The 22,666-nt window shown below is 40.3% G+C and overlaps 1 protein-coding gene across 1 annotated transcript in view; it reads right to left on the minus strand.

Moving 5' to 3' along the window:
• Window positions 1–22,666, minus strand: part of LOC117504102 (protein diaphanous homolog 3-like) — a 546,585-nt gene that overhangs the window by 475,345 nt on the left and 48,574 nt on the right. Inside the window, exons 9-10 of the mRNA XM_034163485.1 lie at window positions 17,236–17,341; window positions 10,555–10,665 (exon numbers count right to left, since the gene is read on the minus strand). Of these exons, the coding sequence (XP_034019376.1) occupies window positions 10,555–10,665; window positions 17,236–17,341 (217 nt within the window). The remainder of the gene's footprint in view (window positions 1–10,554; window positions 10,666–17,235; window positions 17,342–22,666) is intronic.

A 22,666-nucleotide genomic window follows, 5' to 3' on the forward strand; every position in this document is an offset into this window, starting at 1 on the left:
CCCACACATTCCGAAATAGTGTTGAAAGTTACACGGATTAGATCTGTTCAAGCTGCGCTGCTGCTCAAGCTGCTGCTGTGTTCAGCGCAGCACGGCTCCTAAAAATCATTACAATACATTAATACAACCCCTGGCAATAATTATGGAATCACCAGCCTCGGAGGATGTTCATTCATTCAGTTGGTTAATTTTGTAGAAAAAAAAAGCAAATCACAGACATGACACAAAACTAAAGTCACTTCAAATGGCAACTTTCTGGCTTTAAGAAACACTATAAGAAATCAAGAAAAAAAAATTGTGGCAGTCAGTAACGGTTACTTTTTTAGACCAAGCAGAGGAAAAAAATATGGACTCACCCATGTCTGAGGAATAAATTATGGAATCACCCTGTAAATTTTCATCCCCAAAACTAACACCTGCATCAAATCAGATCTGCTCATTAGTCTGCATCTAAAAAGGAGTGATCACACCTTGGAGAGCTGTTGCACCAAGTGGAATGACATGAATCATGGCTCCAACATGAGATATCAATTGAAACAAAGGAGAGGATTATCAAACTCTTAAAAGAGGGTAAATCATCAAACAATGTTGCAAGAGATGTTGGTTGTTCACAGTCAGCTGTGTCTAAACTCTGGACCAAATACAAACATGGGAAGGTTGTTAAAGGCAAACATACTGGTAGACCAAGGAAGACATCAAAGCGTCAAGACAGAAAACTTAAGCAATATGTCTCAAAAATCGAAAATGCACAACAAATGAGGAACGAATGGGAGGAAACTGGAGTCAACGTCTGTGACCGAACTGTAAGAAACCGTCTAAAGGAAATGGGATTTACATACAGAAAAGCTAAACGAAAGCCATCATTAACACCTAAACAGAAAAAAAAACAAGGTTACAATGGGCTAAGGAAAAGCAATCGTGGACTGGATGCAAGTCATATTTAGTGATGAATCTCGAATCTGCATTGGGCAAGGTGATGATGCAGGAACTTTTGTTTGGTGCCGTTCAAATGAGATTTATAAAGATGACTGCCTGAAGAGAACATGTAAATTTCCACGGTCATTGATGATATGGGGCTGCATGGCAGGTAAAGGCACTGGGGAGATGGCTGTCATTACATCATCAATAAATGCACAAGTTTACGTTGATATTTTGGACACTTTTCTTAACCCATCAATTGAAAGGATGTTTGGGGATGATGAAATCATTTTTCAAGATGATAATGCATCTTGCCATAGAGCAAAAACTGTGAAAACATTCCTTGCAAAAAGACACATAGGGTCAATGTCATGGCCTGCAAATACGTAGTCCGGTTCTTAATCCAGTTGAAAGTCTTTGGTGGAAGTGGAAGAAAATGGTCCATGACAAGGCTCCAACCTGCAAAGCTGATTTGGCAACAGCAATCAGAGAAAGTTGGAGCCAGATTGATGAAAAGTACTGTTTGTCACTCATTAAGTCCATGCCTCAGAGACTGCAAGCTGTTATAAAAGTCAGAGGTGGTGCAACAAAATACTAGTGATGTGTTGGAGCGTTCTTTTGTTTTTCATGATTCCATCATTTTTTCCTCAGAATTGAGTGATTCCATATTTTTTGTTCCCTCTGCTTGGTCTAAAAAAAGTAACCATTACTGACTGCTGCAATTTTTTTTCCTGATTTCTTATAGTGTTTCTTAAAGCCAGAAAGTTGCCATTTGAAATTACTTTAGTTTTGTGTCATGTCTGTGATCGCTTTTTTTCTACAAAATTAAACAACTGAATGAACATCCTCCGAGGCCGGTGATTCCATAATTTTTGCCAGGGGTTGTATATATTTTTACACAATTATCCTTTATTGACCAAGTTTCATTAATGAAGTCAACAGTGTGGGTGCACATCTCTGTGCGAGGCTGTGACTGAGCAACACAATCATAATCTCCAAGCAGCGGGTCAGTGATTTAAGGTGCGCAAAAAAAATCGGTCTTGTCAATTTTAATCACTAACGGCAAGTATTAAACTAGACATCGGTCTAGCAGGGGAAAATACCAACTAGCCATAAGTGAAGAGTTAATTGTCCATGTCCACAGACGACACAGGCAGGAAACATACGCCTGTTTATCGACCAAATGTCACGGACAAAGTGACAAGAATAACCAGAACTACTTACTTATGGAAGGAAATGTCTCCCTTCTTCCTCCGTTTGTGGCTTTGCCAACATGTGCAGCTTTCCGGTATATTCCACCTGTTTCTTGACTAGACTATTTGAGTGTCCATGGACGCTGCCTCCTGACTTGGCCGTAATTAAAATGGCGATGACGCCTCCTTGCCGGGACATGGCTCCGTGCCACTGGGGACTCTAGTTAACCTCTTTGGGTTGTATATAGCTCCATGCTGGACAGTGGGCCCAGAAGTCAGATTTCTAAAACAATAACAGGGCCAAAAACATTTAACATGAAGTGTACCTCCACAAGACTTTCAGGGTCATGTACAAACAAACATTAAAACTACTGTCCTGGATGAAAAACACAGGCCAATAACAGAAGTAAGTCATACATAGGCCCCGAAAGGCACTGGGACCGGTGCATATTCCTGGATACCATCATATGAAGCAGTAGACAGTTGACAGCAACCCAGGGACAGCACAAAAGTCCACTGCAGGTTACTTTATAGGCAAGGCTGGTACCCATTTACAACTCAGGAGACTGAGACAATGGAAATAGAGTGCCTTCTCCAAGGACACAAACAGGTAGGATGACTGGGAATTTACCTCAGGTCTATATACAGCACAACCCAAATTATACCCCACAAAAATATCTGTTCAGTGATTTCCACAATCTGGGAATTTTTCCCATTTAAAATTTTAAAAAAGGTTTTCTTTTGCCCTCAATATGCAAGTTTTAGAACAGTAAAAACAGAAATACAGAACATGGTGTAAGAGAACATGGAAAATTTAAAACGTTCAGCACTGGGCACTGTAATGTGAGCTTTAGGTGGAAAAAAAATATTTTGCATACACAACTCACTTATACCTACAAGTTACCACAACTTAACTGCTGGATCACAACTCAACACCTTTCATGAGCATTTGAGCTACGTACACTGCACATACACACAAAACAGCTGAATACAGCCATTATGCAATAACATTCTCTGTTTTTGAGTGGGAAATTTGAAAATTTTCATAAATCAGTCAATTTTCTGCTTATTTCAGCAAATAAGATGTGCTTTCCAGTACACAGAATCAATTATACAGTTATGTTGGTAATTAGAGGTCAAGGTCATTCTCAAATTTTACAATTTTTCACATTTTGTGCTTAACAGGACATTTTAGCACCTGAAATTACAAAATTTTGTTTGTGACAACACCAATTTATAGAACATATTGTTAGCATAAAGTTAATTGGTAACATGCACAGTTTTAAGTATCCGTGAGGTTATCAAATTGAACATTCTAAACGCAGAGGAAGGTGATGAAAAACTTGCGTTAAATTATTTTATACCAATATACATTTACCATAAGATATGTCATATGTGTAATCAAAATACTGCAGTGTTACCAGAGGCCAAGACTGTGTATGTGGGGGTTTGTCTGAATTTGTGTCTAGTATTTCTAATTTTGAAATGTCAGGGCCACTGAATTTACATTGAGAATTCTTGAGATGCATAGCTTGGTAAAGACTGAAGAAATCATTATTCATGAGTTGACTTAAGCCTGGTTCACACGACAGGATTTTAAAATTATCTTTAGGTTTCCAAAACCTAAGAGACCACACACGTGAAGATAAAAATCATAGCTCTAACAGGTTTGGCTGTACAGTGTGTGGTGTTCAGCCACACAGTAAAGACAACATCACCACACATGAACAGATTTCACATACCAACATTCACAGGTCAGACATGAAATCTCACAAAATCTCTCGAGATTAAATGTGACTTCAGAGTAAACAAATGGAGATAGTTTGTGGACTATGTAAAACAGAGGGGAAAAAAAAAAAAACGATACAAAAAGAAGAAAAGGTGTTCTTTAAAGAAGTGGAGACAGCGCGACCACCGGACTTTCTGGTAAGTCAGAACAGCAGTTTTGATTTTATTTTCTGCTTTGTGCGTCCATGACCTCGCTTTCGGATTGGCTGCACGTCACATTCAGCAGGCTGTGTGCTCGTTTGTGGTCGGAGGACAACACACGCTGCGATATCGGGCCAAAAAAAATCCAACATGTTAAATATCCCCAATTTGCGATCGGAGCGCTCCTGACGTCCTTCCAAGCAGATCAGAGCGCTCTTAACACGCCACACACGGCAGGAATGTCTGATAAGATTATCTTTAGCGTCATCACGTTTGCCGGGGCGACCTTAAGATTGTCGGAAGGGGAAGATCGGGTCCTATATCGGCCTAATTATCCTGCCGTGTGAACCCGGGCTTAGTTCAAGAAATTTTGGACTGAGAGGTCACGTTGTTCCTGTCTTGTTTATATGACCATATTTGTGTGTGGCTTAGACAACCATTTCTTTGTACAGAGCAACCAATAGCTACCTATCAACAACAGAAAGTGAGATATATCAGTACAAATACAATTTGTAATTAATTTGCAATCTTTGGCTTTATAGATATGTGTCATTACCTTGGTAAGCTGGCAAAACGCATACAAGCTTTATCAATTTAAGAGAAAACTTATCCTTGCACAATACTAGAAGACTGAACGTAAACTTCTACTTTTACATTTTTGAGTTTCTAAACTTTGCATATTATGGTTGGGTGGACAAAAATACCTGTAATAAATGTATAGTTTTTCATAAACTTCTGCGTTGATTTGATAACCTCAGAGAATGTAAAAATACTTTGAACTGTGCATGTTAGCAATTAAATTTATGCTAATATGTTCTATCAATTGATGTAGTGTCCTGTTAAGCACAAAAGATGTGAAAAATTGTAAAATTTAAGAATGACCTTGACCTTTATCAATGACCTTGACCTCTAATCACCAAAATAACTGTATAAATCAATTCTGCGTACTGAATAAAATATCCTATTTGGTGAAATAAACAGAAAATTGACTGATTTATGAAAAATTTCAAATTTCCCAATCACCCAGATTTGGCCGTGAAAGGACTGACCTATAGGATTCAAAAAGTGTCAATTACAGCAGTAAGGAAATATGCCACAGAATTAACAACGGTTTCTGAAGGTCACAGGCACCCCGTATGAAGAATCACACTCACTTTTTCTATCTACTCATTGAAAATTGAGCTGAGATATGTCAAAGTTGGCCATTTTTACTATATTTTTAATGTAACAATCTGAGGCCATTTTGACGTCAAATTCTGAACTGACCAAAATTCAACAAAAATTTTGCCTAACTAACTAACTTTGCCATTCCTAATCAATCTACTTGAAGGGTATATTGTGAAAATTTCATCAAAATCAGAGTCAGTCATCCAGCCACCCCTGCATGATTTTCTCTGAGACAGCTCATTAAATATTACAAATAGCAAATCAATGATAATAGTAATAAGGTATATTAAATATCTTATTTTTTCAAAGTATTAGAATCTGGTTATTATGGGCAAAGGGGTTGGTGGAGCTTTCCAACCTTCACCCCTGTGGGCCTACCCCTGCACCACGGCGCTGTTTAAGTGACTTATCTGACAAACCAAAAATGCCTTTATTGGATGGATTCTAATCAGTTAAGAGCTTTCACCTATTCGTCAACAGGGTGAACAGCAAATTTATCAATGTGGCTTTTGCAGAAAAGCTGCAATCTACAGCCCCACTGTTTTTCCACAGGCGGCCCGTACTGATCATGGATCAGTCGGGAAAGCTCCAGAACTTGTAATGATGCAAAAATAATAATTTGACCACTTGAGAAAAAAAAACTGTCCAATTCGGACAAGGTTATAGGGAATGCATGTTGTCTGATCATATTACTTACTTGCCCCAGGCAATTTGACAAGCATTAAAGGATATGTCATGTTATTTAACATTTCAGTGCATGCGCGATAATTACTGGACACTGATGAATTTATTTGCAATTATTCCACTCGCTCGGTCAGTCAGCAGGTGCATTTCCGTAAAACATCTCAATCTGCATTTCTCGCCGTTTTTCCATGTGTGACATATTTTAGCAAATGCAGAAACGCCCAGAGGGCCAACAGACCGAGTGAAACAAACGCTGCTACAGCCAGTAACGAAGCTAATGAAGTGACGGCTCGGATATACAACCCCAATTCCAGTGCAGTTGGGACGTTGTGCGAAATGCAAATAAAAACAGAATACAATGATTTGTAAATCCTCTTCAACCTATAATCAATTGAATATACCACAAAGACAAGATATTTAATTTTCAAACTGATAGACTTTATTGTTTTTGTGCAAATATTTGCTCATTTTGAAATGGATACCTGCAACACATTTCGAAAGAGCTGGGACAGGGACAACAAAAGACTGGTAAAGTTGATGAATGCTCAAAAAACACCTCTTTGGAACATTCCACAGGTGAACGGGTTAATTGGAAACAGGTGAGTGTCATGATTCACAAGCAAAGATGGGGCAAGGATCACCACTTTGTGAACAACTGCATTAAGAAAATTGTCCAACAGTTTAATGTTTCTCAACATTCAATTCCAAGGAATTTAGGGATTCCATCATGTACAGTGCATAAGATAATCAGAAGATTCAGAGAATCTGGAGAACTTTCTACACATAAGCGGCAAGGTCGAAATCCAACATTGAATGCCCGTGACCTTCAATCCCTCAGGCGGCACTACATTAAAAACCGACGTCATTGTCGAAAGGATCTTACCACGTGGGCTCAGGAACACTTCAGAAAACCATTGTCAGCTAACACAATTCGTCGCTACATCTACAAGTGCAAGTTAAAACTCTACCATGCAAAGTGAAAGCCATACATCAACAACATACAGAAATGCCTCTGCCTTCTCTGGGCCCAAGCTCATTTGAAATGGACAGATGCAAAGTGGAAAAGTGTGCTGTGGTCTGATGAATCCACATTTCAAATCGTCTTTGGAAATCATAAATGTGTTCTCCAAAAGCCAGCATCTGTGATGGTATGGGGGTGTGTTAGTACCCATGGCATGGGCAACTTACACATCTGTGATGGCACCATCAATGCTGAAAGGTACATCCAGGTTTTGGAGCAACACATGCTGCCATCCAAGCAACGTCTTTTTCAGGGACGTCCCTGCTTATTTCAGCAAGACAATGCCAAGCCACATTCTGCACGTGTTACAACAGCGTGGCTTCATAGTAAGAGTGCAGGTACTAGACTGGCCTGCCTGCAGTCCAGACCTGTCGCCCATTGAAAATGTGTGGCGCATTAGTAGGTGTAAAATACGACAACGGAGACCCCGGACTGTTGAAGAAATGAAGTCGTACATCAAGCAAGAATGGGAAAGAATTCCACTTACACAGTTTCAACATTTAGTGTCCTCAGTTCCCAAACACTTATTGAGTGTTGTTAGAAGGAAAGGTGATGTAACAGTGGTAAACATACCACTGTCCCAGCTTTTTTGAAATGTGTTGCAGGGAGCCATTTCAAAATGAGCAAATATTTACACAAAAACAGTTTATCAGTTTGAACATTAAATATCTCGTCTTTGTGGTGTATTCAATTGAATATATACTCAACAAAAATATAAACGCAACACTTTTGGTTTTGCTCCCATTTTGTATGAGATGAACTCAAAGCTCTAAAACGTTTTCCACATACACAATATCACTATTTCCCTCAAATATTGTTCACAAACCAGTCTAAATCTGTGATAGTGAGCACTTCTTTGCTGAGATAATCCATCCCACCTCACAGGTATGCCATATCAAGATGCTGATTAGACACCATGATTAGTGCACAGGTGTGCCTTAGACTGCCCACAATAAAAGGCCACTCTGAAAGGTGCAGTTTTATCACACAGCACAATGCCACAGATGTCGCAAGATTTGAGGGAGCGTGCAATTGGCATACTGACAGCAGGAATGTCAACCAGAGCTGTTGCTCGTGTATTGAATGTTCATTTCTCTACCATAAGCCGTCTCCAAAGGCGTTTCAGAGAATTTGGCAGTACATCCAACCAGCCTCACAACCGCAGACCACGTGTAAACACACCAGCCCAGGACCTCCACATCCACCATGTTCACCTCCAAGATCGTCTGAGACCAGCCACTCGGACAGCTGCTGAAACAATCGGTTTGCATAACCAAAGAATTTCTGCACAAACTGTCAGAAACCGTCTCAGGGAAGCTCATCTGCATGCTCGTCGTCCTCATCGGGGTCTCGACCTGACTCCAGTTCGTCGTCGTAACTGACTTGAGTGGGCAAATGCTCACATTCGCTGGCGTTTGGCACGTTGGAGGGGTGTTCTCTTCATGGATGAATCCCGGTTCACACTGTCCAGGGCAGATGGCAGACAGCGTGTGTGGCGTCGTGTGGGTGAGCGGTTTTCTGATGTCAATGTTGTGGATCAAGTGGCCCATGGTGGCGGTGGGGTTATGGTATGGGCAGGCGTCTGTTATGGACGAAGAACACAGGTGCATTTTATTGATGGCATTTTGAATGCACAGAGATACCGTGATGAGATCCTGAGGCCCATTGTTGTGCCATGCATCCAAGAACATCACCTCATGTTGCAGCAGGATAATGCACGGCCCCATGTTGCACCTGTGAGGTGGGATGGATTATCTCAGCAAAGGAGAAGTGCTCACTATCACAGATTTAGACTGGTTTGTGAACAATATTTGAGGGAAATGGTGATATTGTGTATGTGGAAAAAGTTTTAGATCTTTGAGTTCATCTCATACAAAATGGGAGCAAAACCAAAAGTGTTGCGTTTATATTTTTGTTGAGTGTAGGTTGAAGAGGATTTGCAAATCATTGTATTCTGTTTTTAATTTACATTTTACACAACGTCCCAACTTCATTGGAATTGGGGTTGTACAGAGGAGACAACAAACTTATCCCCAAAAATCGTAATTTTTTGAGTGTCAGATTTTGGATCCCAATCTGTGCCGACTCCACTGTCTGTCACAGGACACTAATTTTATTGCCGTCATAAGCGCACACGTGGAACGTCTCCACGACACCCTTTTACAGGCTGAACATGCACATATATTTCCTACATTGGAAAAAGTTGGAATACGTTATTTTATGGTGGATGATCAGAGACAGAGCAGCTTTTGGAATTGGCCGAGAGAATCCAGCAGCCGTGGCTCATGGTCAGTGGGCTGGATATGCCTGTCTGTACCAGCTGGGATTACGCTTTTCTTCTAAATCAGGACCACAACCGGAAAATATTGCATGCTGGCTGCAGTGGGATCACAGAGGACATCTGTCTACAGGAGGATACTGTGGACCTGAACATCGTTGTCCGGCTAAAGATGATGCACCAACCATGCATGGCAGTGCCATTCAGGACCTCTTTGATGACATGGCCCTGGACAAGGTTCCCCAGCTGGCAATCGCCTGACATCCGTGTGTGACGGTGCCAGACAGGACCTCTCTGATGGCATGGACCTGGGCATTATTCTGTGGCTGGTAATTGCGCATGATCTGTGCATGACATGCCAGTCCGGACCTTTTTGATGGCGTGGAACTGGACATTACATTCCGGTTTGTAATTGTGCGTGAAAAGTGCATGATGACTTCTTTGATAGTGTGGACTTTATATGTTTAATCTTGGAAAATCATTCTACAAGTGGGTGAGTGCCCTAATTTTTTTCCCTTTTGTATTTTGTTCTCCTCAATGGAGCTGGCAGGCTTTGGTATTTTATTTTACTTTGAGAGAGTGTCAGATTTTAGATCTCAATGTGTGCACAGTCTATTCTCTGTACCAGAGCAGCACGCTGTTTTAACCCCATTATAGCTACGGCCATGAACGTGCACACAAAACTCTCCACTGTTTTTCAGGCTGCCTGATCAGAGATGTATTTCTTAGATTTTTCAGTTATATTGATAACACTTATAAGCATGCACAAAGCGGAGCCTCCAGCACAGACTGTTTTAAACAGGCTGTGTTCATGATTAGTGAGATGCATGAGTACCAAGTCTTCTCACAGTGGAGAGGGACTGGTAATTTTCCACACGCCTTATCCTGGAATATGTTGCAGGTCTTAAATGCAGGAATGGACATTTATTAATGAATGAAATGACAATAACCACACAAAACATGAAATATCTTTGGTTCATATGGTCTGCAATAAAATTAAAGTATAAACTTTTCCCCCCTGTACATTTTCCATACCATCCAGACCTTTTCTGATTTGGGGTTCTATACACATGGAGACCAGCTGCACAATTTAATTTGTTTCCTTAGCAACTAGGACAACATTCTTTGAGCATGTTCTGTATGTGGCATAAAACGTAGTTGGAATATCATTACCCCAAGCACTTGAACCTTTATTGGTTTCTGGGCTTTGGCAGAGACAGAGGACATGCAAGTTCTCCTCTACGTATTATAAATTATTTGTGAGAGTGAATCTACAATATTTCACTGAAGTGGACAACTCATTTAAATATTAATACAATGAGTGTGAGGTTTTTTGTGCCGGTGTATGGTTATGTTTCGCTTACTGGCAGTATCTCTTTCAGCCCACAGCGCATAAATTCATTCCTGATGTGAAGCCTGAAGTCCAGCTCATCAGGAGATGTTACCAGGGCATTGATGAGCTGCATACATGCCACCTGAAACATGAATGTACACAGAAAAATGAGAAAAGCAAATAGGATGAGAGAAAGGGAGATGGACTTTCTTCCAGAAGTTGATGATAAACAATGGCAGCATGCATTCTAAATGAGTTATGTCCCTAGGAAGCAGAGGACCATAACTAATGCATGTCTATTTTCTCCAGTCACCAACTTTGTGGGGGGAGGAGGATTTTAATATTAATGCAACCCCATACACACAGAACCAACAGTCAATTTAAGGGCAAACTTGCTCTTTTGGAAGCTGTTTTATTCTCCCCTGTGAGCTTGGTTTATTGCACAGGGAATGGGTCACAGTGCTGAATTCTGGGACTCTTCCACAAGTCTTGGCAAACACAGACAGAAAAATCAATTATTGATCAATAAAGTATCCCGCTCATGTGTGAAAAGTGGGACTGGCAATGCCACATCCCGGGAAGGATATTAGGAGGTTTTAAGGTTCGATGCCAACTTCATAACAAACCTGTTGCCCCCTCTACAAAATTGAGCTTGTTTTGATGGCAACATGGCACTGCAAAAATAAAAATATGTATGTGACTGAGGTGCAAAAGAAGCACAAATGCACCAATCAAATTCCTATACTGATAAAAATTCCAGTCACTAAAATCAAAGTATGACTACAATGAAGGCTGATTTGGTATTTGATCCCTGCACCTTTCCAGCTATCTAGGGAACACCACCACCAAGAGAAAAGTCATTTAGGGCCCTGTCACACCTTGATGATTTAGCCAGCATATGCAGACTTAAGGAAAAACTTGGCAAATATGTTGGATACGTTGATTAAGTTATGCAGCTGTCACACCTTGGATTGGAACAGTTCTGGTTTGCGTTTCCACCGCCCGCAAAACCCTTTTGTTTGGCGGTAGTGCACGTAGAGGTTGAAAAGCACATCACTGAGTACGCGTACGCATGGCGTCTGCCCGCCACAAGGACATCAAACAGAGTAATTTAACATTTTATTTTTGTCTTGGTGGATCATTGGATTTATTTTCATTTAGTGGAGAATGCTGAAGAATCAACTGATATCTATACTAAAGGCTGACTTGAATGAATGAGGAGCTGAGACTCTTTCAACTTTTAAAATAAGTTAATTTTCTTGTTGTGGCACAAAGCACGGGCGTCCTCTGGCTCAGGATGAGAAATGCACCAGGAGCAGACAAACACAGAGGTACTTCTTTTGAAACGTTTCATTTCTTCAGCTACAACAAGGAAGTAAAGAATTTTCAGACGTCGTTTTCCAAGATCAGGATTCTTCATGTGGATAAGTTTTCGTCAGGCTGTGCTGATGAATCAGACTGAAACAAACAGTTAAGATTAAGACTTTATATTTACTCAGAATGGTTTCTGAAACAGTCTGAACTGTTCGCATCAGGATTGCAGCTTTCAGTTGTTCAGCCAACCAATGGAAGTAGTTTGACTTATGAGTAGGGATGGGTATTGATAAGATTTTATCGATAGATGCCATTATCGATTCCGCTTATCGATCCGATTCCTTATCGATTCCCTTATCGATACCTCTTGTGAATTTTCTGTGTCCTAAAAGTAGGCTTTACAGGTTTTCTATGTCAACAACATTTCAAATTGCTCACTGGACATAAATAAAATCTGTAGTTTTTATCAAAAGCATTTCCTTTCAGACATTTTGGCATGAATGGCTCTCCATACCTGTGAGCTGAGCCCAGCCGGCTGCTGCACGTCAGCGCAGGACGTCTCATTTTGGGAGGAAAAAACGTTTTTGATCAATTGAAGTTTGTTTGTATTACATTTGGAAAGAGGTGTCATTTGAGTTAAACAGCGGTTTGCTTTGAAGTTATTAATTCCGACTGGACTCTATCGTTCTAACTTGACTCGGGAGAGAGCCATGCAGCGTTTAGAGCTGTGTGAACAGAACGGAGGACGATTCTCATTTCTTTCTCGCAACAAGACAGGAGTCCCAGTTAGTAACTTTATTCCGCACAAATTGACTTACGATTGACATATTCATGGATGAAAGTGTTGAGAAAAAAAAAAAAAAAAAAACTGTAAGCCAAAATTACCCCCCAACACCATCCACATGAAAATGTTTGAATTCTAGAAGCTCTGAAATGCGATCTGGGACTATTCCAGACAAACTCCAGTGAGTGCAGCATTAAATATGGTAAGAAAAAAAACCCAACTTTTCTTATTGAAATTCATTCCAGTTTTATTCTGCAGCAGTTTTCTAGCTTGGCAGATAGTTCTGGAGGAAATCACTGAAGAAATTAACATCGAAAATACGCTTTGAACGAATCAAACTGTCATTAAACTTAAATAAAACAGGGATGAAGAGGAGGTATAAGTCAAGAGGTGTTCACAAGAAACACTTATTTCTGTATGTATTTATTTATTTTCATTGTTGGTTGGTTTTATCTTTTCTGTTGTGTTTTGTTTCATCAGGTTCTTTTTGTCTCTTTCTCTAAAATTGTACTGTAGCATTATTAGTAATTATTACTATTATTGTTGTTGCTATTAATATATGAATAAAACAAAAGAAATACAATTTGACTCTTTTACAACAACGAATGCTGAGCTATTAATTATTATACAGAAAACATGCACACAAACGTGAACAGCTTAATGCTAACTTTAACATTGAAAACGCCTTAGACATGCTAACGCATTAGCATCGGTGACTAAGTTATAAAATACATCAGCTGTTTCAGAAGACCACAACAGGTCAGTTTAACATAAAAAGGTAAATATTACTCAAAGACATATTCTCTTTAGGATTTTAGCTTGGAAAAATTAAGATAAAGCAAAATAAAACAATGACTCGAAGCAACAAATCAAAGCACTGCTTCGATCTGCAAATCACTGCTTCGATTGGTTCAAGGTTCAAAGCAAAGCCGCGCTGCAGAAAAGTTGATTACAGACGCCCTGCAGGGTCTGCAATCAATGTAGAAAAACTATCATTTTCCTGACAAACGTCCCCAAAAACAGCCACTCTGAAGGACCAATAAGGGAATCGTTAAGCAAAAAGGTTATTGATGTCGGTGGATCGAATCATTTCTTAACGATACCCGAAAGGAACCGGTTCTCAATACCAAATCCTATTTATGAGTAAAGCCTGGTTCACACAACAGGCTTTTAAAATTATCTTTAGGTTTCCAAAACCTGAGAGACCACACATGTAAAGATAAAAAAAAAAAATCATAGCTCTAACAGGTTTGGTCGTACAGTGTGTGGTTTTCAGCCACACAGTAATAACAACACCACACACGAACAGATTTCACACACGAACATTTACAGTTCAGACAGGAAATCTCACAAAATCTCTCGAGATTAAACGTGACTTCAGAGTAAACAAACAGAGGTACTTTGTGGACTATTTAAAACAGAGGGAAAAATGACACAAAAAGAAAAAGAAAAGGTGTTCTTTAAAGGAGTGGAGACAGCGCGACCACCGGACTTTCTGGTAAGTCAGAACAGCTGTTTTGATTTTATTTTCCACTCCGTACGTCCATCACCTCGCTTTCTGATTGGCTGCATGTCACATTCAGCAGGCTGTGTGCTCGTTTGTGGTCGGAGGACACAACACACGCTGCGATATCGGGCCAAAAAAAATCCAACATGTTGAATATCCCCGATTTGCGATTGGAGCGCTCCTGACGCCCTTCCGAGCAGATCAAAGCGCTCTGAACACACTACACACGGCAGGAATATCTGATAAGATTATCTTTGACGTCATCACGATTGTCAGGGCGTCCTTAAGATTGTCGGAAGGGGAAGATCGGGTCCGATATCGGCCTAATTATCCTGCCGTGTGAACCCGGCTCAATTTACAAGAAACGTGTGTCAATAATCCCATAACTTACCAACAATTTATAGCCCGCGAATGTGGGACATATGAGGCATATGCTGGCACGCGTCAAAATATTGTGCATGCCCAAACTTTTTTTTGACATACTCACCACATTATAATGTATACTGGCGTGCTTTTAACTTACACAAAATGTACCAATAACTTAAACATACGCCAGCCAGCGTATTTGTCATATTTTTCATATGTCAGCATGCACTGGCTAAATCATCAAGCTGTGACAGGTCTGTTAGCTCCAAGTACAAATACAAAGTGCAACACAGTGTTATTTTTAACTTGTGGAAAATGCATTTACTGTGACAAGAGTACTTCAACAAGCTCTAATACAAACAAAAACAATCTGACATCAGAATAAAACTTAATGACAATGTTATTCCCAATTTAGTGCATGTTTCTTTCCCTCACCCATTTACAATTATTTCCTAATGCATCTCACTGAGGGGGGAAAAAATTAGACAAAGCACAACCAAAGGCAGTGCCAAAGTGCTATGTAATGCTACCTGAGTAAAGCATGACTATCCGTACCATTTTCTATTCCACCTTACTGTACAGATAAGTTGATAAGTAATGACAAGTAAACTGTACAGCTAACTAGTAGTAGAGATTGGTATTTGTTTATTTACAAAACCATTCTGGGTATGACTCCTTTGTATTTGTCTTTTCTTTTCACAAGGTCACATGAACATCAAAATCTCTGGTCTATAGATGCTTTGCACTTTACTTTGTTGCCCCAAAAAAAAGAACTGAACTTGGCAAGAAAGCCTTTAGATTTTCAGCACTTAATGATTGGAATAATAAATAAATAAATAAATAATCTGAGCTACACTGAATGACTTTAAAAGTTTGGAAAAATCGCTGCAATCTGCTTGGTTTGTGTGCAAATTTGTGAGAAAGTTTTAATGTTAATTTTTGTTGTGTTTATTTGTAATGTATCTATGCTGATGCCTTCTTGGCCAGGTCTCCCTAGTAAAAGATCTTGATCTCAGTGAGACTAACCTGGTTAAATAAAGGAAAAACACTCTTAAACCATGATTATATAAATAACAGTAGCATCACAGTAACACGCTACAGAACAGTTTTTTTTCTTTATTGCGTCTTTGATTGCAAATAAGCAAAGTATCACATGCTTGTGCTGTGGCACTTAAAGATATTTTTCCCCCAAAATGCAACATGAACAGATGACATTTTGGGTGGGCTTGAGATCTACGAGGTCTATTAGAAAAGTATCCGACCTTATTATTTTTTTCAAAAACCATATGGATTTGAATCACGTGTGATTACATCAGACATGCTTGAACCCTCGTGGGCATGCGAGAGTTTTTTCACGCCTGTCGGTTACGTCATTCACCTGTGGGCAGTCTTTGAGTGAGGAGTCGTCCACCCGCTCGTCGATTTTTTTCATTGTTTAGGAATGGCTCAGAGACTGTTGCTTTGTTTGATAAAAAAATTTTCAAAACTGTAAGGCACAACTGAGTGGACACCATTCAATAAATTCAGCTGGTTTTCGGTAAAAATTTTAACGGCTGATGAGAGATTTTGGTCTGGTAGTGTCGCTTTAAGGACGGTCCACGGCGCCTGATGGCGATCTGCGCTTCGAGGCGGCAGCGTCTCGCCGTTTCAAGTTGAAAACTTCCACATTTCAGGCTCTGTTGACGCAGTAAGTCGTCAGAGAACAGAGAACTTTCAGAAGAAGTCGGCATGAGGAGTTTATTCGGACATTCCATTGTTAACGGTCATTTTGTAATGAAAGAACGTGCGGGCAGAGTCGCATGTCGGGCTGGACCCGACCGCGGGGGGTCGCGACAGGAAAAACACCTCCGTTGGAAATCTTAACGGGCAAGTTGGAACATGCCCAAGCTGTTAAACAATTTCTCAGTTACTCACTTGTTGAAAGCCATTAAAAGCCGCCTGAATTCTACAAATGGTTTTCAACACGGAGGTGTTTTTCCTGTCGCGGCGCACACAGATTTGCAGAGTCGTCACGGAAACGACTCTGCGAATTTGCGCGTACGTCTTTCATTAAAAAAATGTCCTTAAACAGTGGAATGTCCGCATAAATTCCTCATGCCGGCCTCTTCTGAATCTTCTCTGTTCTCTCACGATGTCCTGGGTGAATTAAGCCTTAAATTAGGATGTTTTCAGCTCGAAACAGGCCGACGACAGCGCCTGGAAGCGCTGCAGGACGTCCCGCTCCGTGGGAAGTCCTTACACCGACAGAAACACCCCATAATCTCTCATCAGCCGTTAAACTTTTCACAAAAAAACCAGCTTAATTTCTCGAATAGTGTCCACTCGGATATTCCTCACAGGTCCAGAAAAAATTTTGATAAAGCAACGCGCGCCGTCTCGAGCAGCGTGTGAAACAAAGGAATTCAGCCGAGAGGGCGGGACCACATCTCACTCAAGGCCTGCCCACAGGGAAATGACGTCACCGACATGCGTGAAAAAACTCACGCATGCGCACGAGGGTTCAAGCATGATTGGTGTAATCGCATGTCATTCAAATCCATATAGTTAAAAAAAATAAATAAAAGGGTCGGTTTATTATCTAAGAGACCTCGTATAGTACATATTTGGATTTGACTAAGAGGGTGACAAAGATAAAAAGTCAAGTAATAAAAGTGAGTATGTTCCAACTCTGCATTCTGAGATTCCACACTGTACATGTCATTGGAAATTTACCAATGTGTCAGCATGAATTTCACACTTACTTGTAACTGAACTGAGTGATCGCGTAACCCCTGAACAATGGGACTAAACCTCTCAACAACCTGCCAATCCCCAGCTGTGGTAATGGCTTCAAGGACCTTCTCCAAACTAAATGAGAACATGGCATACAAGAGAACAAACTGTAAACTGACAGCACAAAACGGTGACAATAATATCCTTGTTTCTCTGTAAACCAGGTTACATTAACTCTTCCTCTGCTTTGTGAACATTTTAAAGTTTCAGTAAAACGTTTGTCAAAATGATTAGCACCCCTGATTTTAATTACAGAAATTAAAATATATCCAGAAGTGAAACTATCAGAATCAATTACTGTATGATGAAAATAAAACTGTTCATAACATTTACAGAGTCACAAAAAAAAAAAAATGTATCATGCAATCAATATCAATCAATTGATAAACCATGTTGCCTGTGCAAACATCAATTTCCATGTTTCCTCCCACAATTTTGTAAAACTTGTCTCCAAAAGAAGAATAAGGCAAACATGCTTAATTGAAAATGTACGTTTTGCGAGTACCTGATTCACGATTGGTAAATTAAGCCCAGAGAGTCTGTCCAATCTGCTACCACATGAGGTTTTTGTCTCTGTTGTAACATGCCAGCTGAATGAACACAGACCTCAAAAACAAGCTTCTTCCTTTTTCTCGGCTATCAGGGTTAGTAGGAGAAATTATGTGAAAAGCCGTTATCCGGTGGATAGAAGCGTGAAATTTGGTACATATGTCCTTTGAGTGATCCTAGACATCATAGAAGGGGTTCCCCCACCCAAAAAAAAAAAAAAAAAAAAAAAAAAAAAAAAAAAACAGGAAGTGAGATTTTGAAGAAATTCAAAATGGCAGAACATACAATTTGCAGCTGATCCAAAACACACCAAAGATAACCTCATAAATGCATGAAATTTGGTATATATGCTCTATGGGTAACCTTAAGGCATCATGGAAAATGAATCCCAAAATTTTCAACCAGGAAGTGAGATGAAATTTGGAGTACAACCCCTGGCAAAAATTATGGAATCACCGGCCTAGGAGGATGTTAATTCAGTTGTTTAATTTCGTAGAAAAAAAAGATCACAGACATGACACAAAACTAAAGTCATTTCAAATGGCAACTTTCTGGCTTTAAGAAACACTAAGAAATCAAGAAAAAAAAAATTGTGGCAGTCAGTAATGGTTACTTTTTTAGACCAAGCAAAGGGAAAAAAAAAAATATGGACTCACTAAATTCTGAGGAAAACAATTATGGAATCATGAAAAACAAAAGAACGCTCCAACACATCACTAGTATTTTGTTGCACCACCTCTGGTTTTTATAACAGCTTGCAGTCTCTGAGGCATGGACTCAGTGAGTGACAAACAGTACTCTTCATCAATCTGGCTCCAACTTTCTCTGATTGCTGCTGCCAGATCAGCTTTGCAGGTTGGAGCCTTGTCATGGACCATTTTCTTCAACTTCCAAAGATTTTCAACTGGATTAAGATCTGGACTATTTGCAGGCCATGACATTGACCCTATGTGTCTGTTTGCAAGGAATGTTTTCACAGTTTTGCTCTATGGCAAGATGCATTATCATCTTGAAAAATGATATCATCCCCAAACATCCTTTCAGTTGATGGGATAAGAAAAGTGTCCAAAATATCAACATAAACTTGTGCATTTATTGATGATGTAATGACAGCCATCTCCCCAGTGCCTTTACCTGACATGCAGCCCCATATCATCAATGACTGTGGAAATTTACATGTTCTCTTCAGGCAGTCATCTTTATAAATCTCACTGGAACGGCACCACACAAAAGTTCCAGCATCATCACCTTGCCCAATGCAGATTCAAGATTCACCACTTTCATCCAGTCATCCACAGTCTACGATTGCTTTTCCTTAGCCCATCGTAACCTTGTTTTTTTTGTTTAGGTTTTAATGATGGCTTTCGTTTAGCTTTTCTGTATGTAAATCCCATTTCCTTTAGGTGGTTTCTTACAGTTCGGTCACAGACGTTGACTCCAGTTTCCTCCCATTCGTTCCTCATTTGTTTTGTTGTGCATTTTCAATTTTTGAGACATATTGCTTTAAGTTTTCTGTCTTGACGCTTTGATGTCTTCCTTGGTCTACCAGTGTGTGTGCCTTTAACAACCTTCCCATGTTTGTATTTGGTCCAGAGTTTAGACACAGCTGACTGAACAACCAACATCGTTTGCAACATTGCGTGATGATTTACCCTCTTAAGAGTTTGATAATCCTCTCCTTTGTTTCAATTGATATCTCATGTTGGAGCCATGATTCATGTCAGTCCACTCGGTGCAACAGCTCTCCAAGGTGTGATCACTCCTTTTTAGATGCAGACTAACGAGCAGATCTGATTTGATGCAGGTGTTAGTTTTGGGGATGAAAATTTACAGGGTGATTCCATAATTTATTCCTCAGAATTGAGTGAGTCCATATTTTTTTTCCCTCTGCTTGGTCTAAAAAAGTAACCGTTACTGACTGCCACAATTTTTTTTCTTGATTTCTTATAGTGTTTCTTAAAGCCAGAAAGTTGGGGAGGTGAGGGTGAGGTGATGATCTAGTGGTTAAGGTGTTGGGCTTGAGACCAGAAGATCCTGGGTTCAAATCCCCGCCTGACTGGAAAAGGTCTTTAATCCCCTATTGCTCCCGATGTGTAGTGAGCGCCTTGTATGGCAGCACCCTGACATCGGGGTGAATGTGAGGCATAATTGTAAAGCCCTTTGAGCGTCTGATGCAGATGGAAAAGCGCTATATAAATGCAGTCCATTTAGTTGCCACCTGAAATGACTTTAGTTTTGTGTCATGTCTGTGATCTGCTTTTTTTCTACAAAATTAAACAACTGAATGAACATCCTCCGAGGCCGGTGATTCCATAATTTTTGCCAGGGGTTGTATATTCTTTTGGTGACCCTAAGACATTCTGGCAAATGAGTCTCAAACATCTCACACTGGAAGTGTATTTTTGAAGAAATTTAATATTGCCGTCCATACAATTGGCAGCTGATTGAACAACCACCAAAAAACACCTTATAAACAGAAGGGAATGTGAGATCCTCAAACAGACTAACTATACCCATAAACAAACCATAAACTATAACATGCATCTATTCACATGTTCCAGAACATTGGCATAATGCTGTACATGGTAACCCTGCATTCTTACATTTACACTTTTGACAGAGTTCCATTTTGCAGCTACATTTGAAGTAGCTCTCTACATACTTTGGATGCTTCTGGTAAAAGTGACCATAAAGGTGTCCAAGAATCATCCATTTTGGTCCATCCATATTTCTCTGGAGAAGGCACTGACTGAGTAGCCTGCATACTTCTGGACCAAATGCTGGCTTGGTACACTGCTCAGAATGCTGTAGCAGTGCAGCCTCTGAAGGAGGGATATTTTCCATTGACAGGCATTCTTGAGAAAACAAGTCTTTCCTGAGATCATTGACTTTTTCAAGGTCAGTTGTCTTATCGTAAAGAACATGTGTACCTCTCTAATAATGCAAAAATGTTTGATTTCAGGCTAAGCTGTTGAAAAGGACTGGCAGTCATGGTAATGAAGTCATCTGTTACCTCTGGAAATGATTTCCAAGCAGCCCATGCCATCTTTTGCCTTTACCCTAAAATTGAGAGGTTGTATCACAACCTGTGAATGCATGGAAACCAGGGAGAGCCAAACATGTGCCCTTCTCAAGGGTCTTGAAAACACTACTGATGTTTATTTCTTGAAAGTTTTTCCCCCATACCAAAAACAACCCACATATTGATGTATGGGTAGTTATCAAGAAGCTGTCCAGAAAGCCCAAGAAGAATCACAGTACAATGTCTGTATCCACTGTCCTAACTACAATTCTCTGCACACCATTATGTAGCACATCAGTTATATGGAGGTATACTCTGTGTTGGCCTCCTTATGGTCACACTCTGGCTCTGAAGTGGAATGACAAGATGAGACAACATGTCTACCTTTGGTGGCATATACTTGCTTTCTTTGTTCAAATGGATTGACTTGATGCTCTCAGCTAACATTTCAAAGAGTTCCTCCCTGTTCTTTGAGGCCTTCAGAAAAATCAGAACTTGCAGGGCAGCTTAGATTTTTCATTCATATTGATGACAACACTTCTAAGCATAGTAGAGAACCTTAAATCTTCAACTGGACTGGGTTGCTTGCAGTCCAGTTGAAGATTCAAGCTTCTCTACTATGGAAACCACCTGGACAACTGAGAAACTTCACAGAAACACTTATAAGCGTTCTTCCTGACATACGCCATGCCCCCTCTTTTGTCGTGTCGTTTCTTTTAGACCATTGTCTTTATACACATCCCAAACCAGGTCAAGCCTGTTGCATGTCTTCAGCTGATACTTCATCCATGGCAGAATGACTTCACTGGCATACTCGCCAAAGGTGGACACCTTATCAACAGGTAAAGAATGCACAATGGCAGCTCCATCTATGATGTTAACATCAATGAGGGAAGGTGCAGGCATATCAGGAGCTATTAATCCAAGCAGATCTGATTTCTGTGATTTCTTGTCCTAAAAGTTCCCTAAAAAGCCTTCAGTTAATTCAAAATGCTGCAGCTAGAGTACTGACGGGGACTAGAAGGAGAGAGCATATCTCACCCATATTGGCCTCTCTTCATTGGCTTCCTGTTAATTCTAGAATAGAATTTAAAATTCTTCTTCTTACTTATAAGGTTTTGAATAATCAGGTCCCATCTTATCTTAGGGACCTCGTACTACCATATCACCCCAATAGAGCGCTTCGCTCTCAGACTGCAGGCTTACTTGTAGTTCCTAGGGTTTGTAAGAGTAGAATGGGAGGCAGAGCCTTCAGCTTTCAGGCTCCTCTCCTGTGGAACCAGCTCCCAATTCAGATCAGGGAGACAGACACCCTCTCTACTTTTAAGATTAGGCTTAAAACTTTCCTTTTTGCTAAAGCTTATAGTTAGGGCTGGATCAGGTGACCCTGAACCATCCCTCAGTTATGCTGCTATAGACTTAGACTGCTGGGGGGTTCCCATGATGCACTGAGTGTTTCTTTCTCTTTTTGCTCTGTATGCACCACTCTGCATTTAATCATTAGTGATCGATCTCTGCTCCCCTCCACAGCATGTCTTTTTCCTGGTTCTCTCCCTCAGCCCCAACCAGTCCCAGCAGAAGACTGCCCCTCCCTGAGCCTGGTTCTGCTGGAGGTTTCTTCCTGTTAAAAGGGAGTTTTTCCTTCCCACTGTAGCCAAGTGCTTGCTCACAGGGGGTCGTTTTTGACCGTTGGGGTTTTACATAATTATTGTATGGCCTTGCCTTGCAATGTGAAGCGCCTTGGGGCAACTGTTTGTTGTGATTTGGCGCTATATAAAAAAATTGATTGATTGATTGATTTGTTGGTTTCTAATTATGGAAAGCCCACT

The sequence above is a fragment of the Thalassophryne amazonica genome, chromosome 2 (genome assembly GCF_902500255.1).
Source record: "Thalassophryne amazonica chromosome 2, fThaAma1.1, whole genome shotgun sequence".
Lineage (NCBI taxonomy): Eukaryota > Metazoa > Chordata > Actinopteri > Batrachoidiformes > Batrachoididae > Thalassophryne > Thalassophryne amazonica.